The 9,410-nt window shown below is 40.9% G+C and overlaps 1 protein-coding gene across 1 annotated transcript in view; it reads right to left on the reverse strand.

Moving 5' to 3' along the window:
* Positions 1 to 476: 476 nt before the first annotated feature.
* The window catches only part of LOC117301044, a 13,796-nt gene continuing 4,862 nt past the window's right edge, over positions 477 to 9,410 (reverse strand). Inside the window, exon 2 of the mRNA XM_033784927.1 lies at positions 477 to 1,564. Within this exon, the coding sequence (XP_033640818.1) occupies positions 477 to 1,564 (1,088 nt within the window). The remainder of the gene's footprint in view (positions 1,565 to 9,410) is intronic.

The following is a 9,410-nucleotide window of genomic DNA, read 5'->3' on the forward strand; positions in this document are numbered from 1 at the left end:
TTTGTTTCGGTTGACATTTCAAAATGATAGGGGATGCGGATATTTATAACTAAGATTTTTCCTAGGTTTTTCTGTCGATCGGATTGGTCTAGCGGTACATTTCTCGATTTTAGAATCGGAGGTCCAAAGTTCGAACCTGGGCAATGATATCAATATTGTTTTGAAATTTTCAAAATGATAGGGGGGATGTGGATATTTATAACTGAGATCATACCAAGGTTTTCTGTGGATCGGATTGGTGTAGTGGTAGATTTCTCGACTTCAGAATCGGAGGTCCCCAGTTCGAATGCTGGGCATTGATATCAATGTTGTTTTGTTTCGGTTGACATTTTCAAAATGATAGGGGATTCGGATATTTATGACTGAGATTTTTCCTAGATTCCTGAAATGAGATCAAGTGTAGAGAAGAGAGTCGCATTCCCGAGAGCATCTAATGCTTCTTCAATTCGAGGGAGAGGGAATGCGTCACGGATCATCTAAGCGTTGAGTTGCCTGTAGTCCATACATATCCTAAGTGAACCATCTTTCTTGTGTACGATGACAATTGGAGATGTGTAGGGGCTAGAACTTCGCCGAATTGCTCCTGTTTCCTCCATCGCGTGTATGTGTTCTCGGACCGCCTGATACTGGGATGGTGGTATTCGTCTATAAGGAAGACGGAAAGGCTGGTTATCAACTAGTGGGATGGTGTGCTTGATAGTAGAGGTTCGGCCGAAATCGAGTGAAGACGTTGAGAAAACATCAGAGTACTCCTGAAGAAGACCATAGAGCTGTTTTCTCTGAAGGTCGTCATCAATGGCTGCTTCAGACAAATCTATGGACGGAGAACTGTTGGCAACCTCTACTTTTACCTTTTGTAGCTGTGCCGCTACGCCTATATCTTTGTCGGACATGAATTGCGTGTTCGAGGGCTCATCAATTCTGAGTACTGAAGAGAGTTTGGCAAGTCGTGAGTTTCTGGTGATGGTAATCGGCCTTGCAGAAATATTACAGAGTCGAACTGGCACTTGGCGGTTCGAATCAACGTCAGCAACGAGACTTCCGACTTCAAGAGAGGACTTACTCTGACGAAAACCTTCAACAACGGCAGTGTAGTTATCTGGACCATCGGGTGCTTGACAAATGACATCTACTTCTGTCCCTGATGGTACAACAATTGGAGAACGACCAACATACTTGGCGTAGCCAATGCTACCCTGATGATTACCTGGTTCTGAAACTGTGGTTTTGATGAAAGCAGTATGCCAGGCCGTGTCTTCCTTCTTGACGGATTCCATGAACGAGTTCCCTCTGGATAAGTTCTGGTCTCTTCTAGCTGCTCGAATGACGTTGGTACCAACAAGCACAGGAACACGTCTCTTGTAAGGGTCAGATGGGACCACAAAGGCCGGAACCTCATCGTAAACAACACCCAGAATCGTCAGTGAAATTGGAATGACACCTAGGTAGGGTAAAGTCTGTCCGCTGGCGCCTTGAATGATGACAGAAACTGGAGTCAGTTGTTTGCATTGTAGCTGTGGATGCTCTTTCCACAAACTTTCTGAGATTGCAGTTATCTGAGAGCCTGAATCAATTAAAGCAGTAAACCTTCTCCGTTGACTTCTACCACTGTCTCGTTGTTAGGGCCGATGAGTTTCTGGTGCTCTCTCTCTGAATCAGTGTTTGAAGAAGATACTAGAGGGCCTTCTTTTTGTCGGGCTCCAACGGCACTCCATCAGTCGGGTAGGTTGTTCTTTGACGAAGAGGTTGTGATGGTTTCGTCGTCATCTTTTCAACTTTCTCTGCAAGTTGCCCGACAGTCAGTACCAGGTCTTGGAGGACGTCAGTGTTGGTTTTTACCTGTTGAGAAGTAAGAGTTGATGGTGGGGCCTCGGTTGGAGTCGGACAAAAGCTCTTTTGCTGTGTCGGCTGTGTTTGTGGTTTGGACCGGACAAATTGAGATTGTGCTTGTTCCGATTTGGAGAGTGATTTAAACGAGATTTTTCCTAGGTTTTGCTGTGGATCGATTCGGTCAAGTGTTAGATTTCTCGACTTCAGAATCGGAGGTCCCCAGTTCGAATCCTGGGCAGTGATGTCAATGTTGTTTTGTTTACATTTGACATTTTCAAAATGATCGGGGATTCGGATATTTATGAATGAGATTTTTCCTAGGTTTTTCTGTGGATCGGATTGGTCAAGCGGTAGATTTCTCGACTTTAGAATCGGAGGTCCCCAGTTCGAATCCTCGGCAGTGATGTCCATGTTGTTTTGTTTACATTTGACATTTCCAAAATGATCGGGGATTCGGATATTTATCAACGAGATTTTTCCTAGGTTTTGCTGTGGATCGATTCGGTCAAGTGTTAGATTTCTCGATTCAGAATCGGAGGTCCCCAGTTCGAATCCTGGGCAGTGATGTCCATGTTGTTTTGTTTACATTTTACATTTTCAAAATGATAGGAGTTGCGGATATTTATGAATGAGATTTTTCCTATGTTTTCTGTGGATCGGATTTGGTCAAGCGGTAGATTTCTCCACTTCAGAATCGGAGGTCCCCAGTTCGAATCCTGGGCAGTGATGTCAATGTTGTTTTGTTTACATTTGACATTTTCAAAATGATCGGGGATTCGGATATTATGAATGAGATTTTCCTAGCTTTTTCTGTGGATTGGATTGGTCAAGCGGTTAGAATTCTCGACATCAGAATCGGAGGTCCACAGTTCGAATCCTGAGGAATGATATCAATGTTGTTTTGTTTTCAGTTGACATTTTCAAAACGATAGGGGATGCGAGTATTCATTAATGAGATTTTTCTAAGGTTTTTCTGTGGATCGGATTGGTCAAGCGGTAGATTTCTCGACATCAGAATCGGAGGTCCCCAGTTCGAATCCTGGGCATTGATGTCAATGTTGTTTTGTTTCGGTTTACATTTTCAAAATGATAGGGTATTCGGGTATTTATGAATGAGATTTTTGCCTAGGTTTTTCTGTGGAACGGATTGGTCAAGCGGTAGATTTCTCGACTTCAGAATCGGAGGTCCCCAGTTCGAATCCTGGGCATTGATATCAATGTTGTTTTGTTTCGGTTGACATTTTCAAATTGATAGGGGATGCGACTATTTATAAATGAGTTGTTCCTAGATTTTTTTGTTGATCGGATTGGTCAAGCGGTAGATTTCTCGACATAAGAATCGGAGGTCTGTTTACATATTGACACTTTCAAATGAAAGGGGGATGTGGATATTTATAACTGAGATTTTTCCTAGGTTTTCTGTCGATCGGATTGGTCTAGCGGTACATTTCTCGACTTTAGAATCGGAGGTCCAAAGTTCGAACCTGGGCAATGATATCAATGTTGTTTTGGCATTTTCAAAATGATAGGGGGATGTAGATATTTTATAACCGAGATCATTCCAAGCTTTTCTGTGGCTCGGATGGTCTGTAGTGGTAGATTTCTCGACTTCAGAATCCGAGGTCCCCAGTTCGACTGCTGGCAATGATATCAATGTTGTTTTGTTTCGGTTGACAATTTTAAAGTGATAGGAGATGCGGATATTTATCAAAATGATCGGGGATTCGGATATTTATTAACGAAATTTTTCCTAGGTTTTGCTGTGGATCGATCTGGTCAAGTGGTAGATTTCTCGACTTCAGAATGGACGGTCCCCAGTTCGAATCCTGGGCATGATGTCAATGTTGTTTTTGTTACATTTGACATTTTCAAAATGATAGGAGTTGCGGATATTATGAATGAGATTTTTTCTATGTTTTTTCTGTGGATCGGATTGGTCTAGCGTAGATTTGTCGACTTCAGAATCGAGGTCCCCAGTTTCGAATCCTGGCAGTGATGTCCATGTGTTTTTGTTTACATTTGACATTTTCAACATGAAAGGGGATGCCGATATTATGAATGAGAATTTTCCTAGGTTTTTCTGTGGATCGTATTGGTCAAGTAGTAGATTTCTCGACTTAAGAATCGCAGGTCCCCAGTTCGAATCCTAGAACATGATGTCAAATTTTGTTTTACATCTGACAATTTAAATATTGATAGAGAATGCATATCTGTAATATTTTCCCACGTTTTTCTGTGGATCGGATTGGTCAAGCGGTAGATTTCTCGACTTTCGAATCGGAGGTCCCCAGTTCGAATCCTGGGCAATGATGTCAATGTTGTTTTGTTTCGGTTGACATTTTCAAAATGATACGGGATGCGACTATTTATCAATGAGGTTTTTTCTATGTTTTTCTGTGGATCGAATTGGTCTAGCGGTAGAATTCTCGACTTCAGAATCGGAGTTCCCCAGTTCGAAACCTGGGCATTGATATCAATGTTGTTTTATTTCGGTTGACATTTTCAAAATGATAGGGGATTCGGGTATTTATGAATGAGATTTTTCCTAGATGTCTCTGTGGATCGGATAGGTTAAGCGGTAGATTTCTTGACTTTCGAATTGGAGGTCCCCAGTTCGAATCCTGGGCAATAATGTCAATGTTGTTTTGTTTCGGTTTACATTTTCAAAATGATAGGGGATGCGACTATTTATGAATGAGATTTTTCCCAGGTTTTTCTGTGGATCGGATTGGTCTAGCGGTAGAATTCTCGACTTCAGAATCGGAGTTCACCCGTTCGAATCCTGGGCATTGATATCAGTGTTGTTTTATTTCGGTTGACATTTTCAAAATGATAGGGGATTCGGGTATTTATGAATGAGATTTTTCTGTGGATCGGATTGGTCTAGCGGTAGATTTCTCGACTTTAGAAGCGGAGGTCCCCAGTTCGAATCCTCGGCAGTGATGTCCATGTTGTTTTGTTTACATTTGACATTTTCAAAATGATCGGGGATTCGGATATTTCTTAACGAAATTTTTCCTAGGTTTTCCTGTGGATCGATTCGGTCAAATGGTAGATTTCTCGACTTCAGAATCGGAGGGTCCCAGTTCGAATCCTGGGCATTGATGTCAATGTTGTTTTTGTTTACATTTACATTTTCAAATGATAGGAGTTGCGGATATTTATCAATGAGATTTTTCCAAGGTTTTTCTGTAGATCGGATAGGTCTTGCGGTAGATTTATGGACTTCAGAATCGTAGGTCCCCAGTTCGAATCCTGAGCACTGATGTCAATGTTGTTTTGTTTCTGTTGACATTTTCAAAATGATCGGGGATTTTGATATTATTAATGAGAATTTTTCCTGAGTTTTTCTGTGGATCTGATTGGTCTAGCGGTAGATTTCTCGACATCAGAATTGAAGGTCCCGAGGTCGAATCCTGGGCAATGATGTCAATGTTGTTTTTCAAAACGGTAGGGGATGCGAGTATTTATAAATGAGATTTTTCCTAGGTTTTTCTGTGGATCGGATTGGTCAAGCGGTAGATTTCTCGACATCAGAATCGGAGGTCCCCAGTTCGAATCCTGGGCAATGATATCAATGTTTGTTTCGGTTGACATTTTCAAAACGGTAGGGATGCGGATGTTTATAATGAGATTTCCTAGGTTTTCTGTGGATCGGAGAGGTCTCAGCGGTAGATTTCTCGAATTCAGAATCGGGGTCCCCAGTTCGAATCCTGGGCATGATATCAATGTTGTTTGTTTCGGTTGTCATTTTCAAAATGATAGGGATCGGATATTTATGACTGAGATTTTCCAAGTTTTCTAAGGATCGGATAATCTACGTATTTCATGACATCAGAATCGGGGTCCCAGTTCGAATCCAGGGCATGATTCAATGTTGTTTGTTTACATTTGTCATTTTAAAATGATAGGGGATGCGGATATTATAACTGAGATTTTTCCAAGGTTTTCTGTGGATAGGATTGGTCTAGCGTAGATTTCTCGACTTCAGAATCGGAGGTCCCCAGTCCGAATCTAGGCAATGATATCAATTTTTTTTTTACATTTGACATTTTAAAATGATAGGGGATGCGGATGTTTATAACTGAGATTTTCCAGGTTTTCTGTGGATAGGATTGGTCTATCGATAGATTTCTCGACTTCAGAATCGGAGGGTCCCCAGTCCGAATCCTGGGCAATGATATCAATTGTGTTTTTTTACATTTGACATTTTTCAAAATGATAGGGGGATGCGGATATTTATAACTGAGATTTTTCCAAGGTTTCTGTGGATCGGATTGTCAAGCGTAGATTTCTCGACTTCAGAATCAGAGGTCCCCCGATCGTATCCTAGAACATGATGTCAAATGTTATATACATCTGACAATTTAAATATTGATAGAAAATGCATATCTGTAATATTTTCCCACGTTTTTCTGTGGATCGGATTTGTCAAGCGGTAGATTTCTCGACTTTCGAATCGGAGGTCCCCTGTTCGAATCCTAGGCAATGATGTCAATGTTGTTTTGTTTCGGTTGACATTTTCAAAATGATAGGGGATGCGACTTTTTATCGATGAGATTTTTCCAAGGTTTTTCTGTGGATCGAATGGTCTAGCGGTAGAATTCTCGACTTCAGAATCGGAAGCTCCTAAGTTCGAATCCTGGGCATTGATATCAGTGTTGTTTATTTCGGTTGACATTTTCAAAATGATAGGGGATACGGGGTATTTATGAATGAGATTTTTCCTAGCTTTTCTGTGATCGGATTGGTCAAGTGGTAGATTTCTCGACTTCAAATCGGAGGTCCCCAGTTCGAATCCTGGCAATGATATCAATGCTGTTTTGTTTACATTTGACATTTTCAACATAAGAGGGATGCCGATATTTATGAATAGAATTTTCCTAGGTTTTTCTGTGGATCGGATTTGGGCAAGTAGGTAGATTTCTCGACTTAGAATCGCAGTCCCCAGTTCGAATCCTAGAACATGATGTTCAAATTTTGTTTTACATCTGACAATTTAAATATTGATAGAGAATGCATATCGGTAATATTTCCCACGTTTGTCTGTGGATCGGATTGGGTCAAGCGTAGATTGCTCGACTTTTCGAATCGGAGGTCCCCAGTTCGAATCCTGGGCTGAATGTTTTTTTGTTTCGGTTGACATTTTCAAAACGATAGGGGATGGGAGTATTTATCTATGAGATTTTTCCCAGGTTTTTCTGTGGATCGAATTGGTCTAGCGGTAGAATGCTCGACTTCAGAATCGGAGTTCCCCAGTTCGAAACCTGGGCATTGATATCAATGTTGTTTTATTTCGGTTGACATTTCAAAATGAATAGGGGATTCGGTATTTATGAATGAGATTTTTCCTAGATGTCTCTGTGGATCGGATAGGTTAAGCGGTAGATTTTCTTGACTTTCGAATTCGGAGGTCCCCAGTTCGAATCCTGGGCAATGATGTCAATGTTGTTTTGTTTTGGTTTACATTTTCAAAATGATAGGGGATGCGACTATTTATCGATGAGATTTTTCCCATGTTTTTCTGTGGATCGGATTGGTCAAGCGGTAGATTTCTCGACTTCAGAATCGGAGGTCCCCAGTTCGAATCCTGGGCATTGATGTCAATGTTCTGTTTTTCGTTCACATTGACCTTTTTAAATCATGAATAGAGATTGCCGATATTTATGAATGAGAATTTTTTCCTATGGTTTTTCTGCTGGATCGGATTGGCTCAAGCCTGGTAGATTTCTCCGACATTTAGAATCGGAGGTCCCCAGTTCGAATCCTGGGCACTGAATGTCAATGTTGTTTGTTTACATTTGACATTTTCAACATGAATAGGGAGATGCCGGATATTTATGAATGATGACTTTTCCTAGGCTTTTTCTGTGGATCGGATTGGTCAAGCTGGTAGATTTCTCGACATCTAGAATCGGAGGTCCCCAGTTCGACTACCTGGGCATGATGTCAATGTTGTTGTGTTTACATTTGACCATTTTCAAAATTAATAGGAGATGGGCGGATTATATATGAATGTAGAATTTTCCTAGGCTTTTTCTGTGTGGATCCGGATTGGTCAAGCTGGTAGATTTCTCGACATTAAGAATCGGAGGTTCCCCAGTTCGAATCCTGGGCATTGATGTCAATGTGTTGTGTTTATCATTTGACATTTTCAAAATGATAGGGGATGCGGATATTTATAACTGAGATTTTTCCAAGGTTTTCTGTGGATCGGATTGGTCAAGCGGTAGATTTCTCGACTTCAGAATCAGAGGTCCCCCGATCGTATCTAGAACATGATGTCAAAATGTTATATACATCTGACAATTTAAATATGATAGAAAATGCATATCTGTAATATTTTCCCACGTTTTTCTGTGGATCGGATTTGTCAAGCGGTAGATTTCTCGACTTTCGAATCGGAGGTCCCCTGTTCGAATCCTGGGCAATGATGTCAATGTTGTTTGGTTTCGGTTGACATTTTCAAAATGATAGGGGATGCGACTTTTTATCGATGAGATTTTTCCAAGGTTTTCTGGGGATCGAATTGGTCTAGCGGTAGAATTCTCGACTTCAGAATCGGAGCTCCTCAGTTCGAATCCTGGGCATTGATATCAGTGTTGTTTTATTTCGGTTGACATTTTCAAATGATAGGGGATACGGGTATTATGAATGAGATTTTTTCCTAGCTTTTTCTGTGGATCGGATTGGTCAAGCGGTAGATTTCTCGACTTCAGAATCGGAGGTCCCAGTTCGAATCCTGGGCAATGATATCAAGGTTGTTTTGTTTACATTTGACATTTCATCATGAAAGGGATGCCGATATTTATGAATGGGAATTTTCCTAGGTTTTTCTGTGGATCGTATTGGGCAAGTAGTAGATCTTTTCTTCGACTTAAGAATCGCAGGTCCCAGTTCGAATCCTAGAACATGATGTCAAATTTTGTTTTACATCTGACAATTTAAATATTGATAGAGAATGCATATCTGTAATATTTTCCCCACGTTTTTCTGTGGATCGGATTGGTCAAGCGGTAGATTTCTCGACTTTCGAATCGGAGGTCCCCAGTTCGAATCCTGGCAATGATGTCAATGTTGTTTTGTTTCGGTTGACATTTTCAAATGCTACGGGATGCGACTATTTATCATGAGGTTTTTTCTATGTTTTTCTGTGGATCGAATTGGTCTAGCGGTAGAATTCTCGACTTCAGAATCGGAGTTCCCCAGTTCGAAACCTGGGCATTGATATCAATGTTGTTTTATTTCGGTGACATTTTCAAATGATATGGGGATTCGGGTATTTATGAATGAGATTTTTCCTAGATGTCTCTGTGGATCGGATAGGTTTAAGCGGTAGATTTCTTGACTTTCGAATTGGAGGTCCCCAGTTCGAATCCTGGGCAATAATGTCAATGTTGTTTTGTTTCGGTTTACATTTTCAAAATGATAGGGGATGCGACTATTATGAATGAGATTTTTCCCAGGTTTTTCTGTGGATCGGATTGGTCTAGCGGTAGAATTCTCGACTTCAGAATCGGAGTTCACCCGTTCGAATCCTGGGCATTGATATCAGTGTTGTTTTATTTCGGTTGACATTT

Source organism: Asterias rubens, chromosome 16 (assembly GCF_902459465.1).
Source record: "Asterias rubens chromosome 16, eAstRub1.3, whole genome shotgun sequence".
In the NCBI taxonomy this organism is placed as follows: Eukaryota; Metazoa; Echinodermata; class Asteroidea; order Forcipulatida; family Asteriidae; genus Asterias; species Asterias rubens.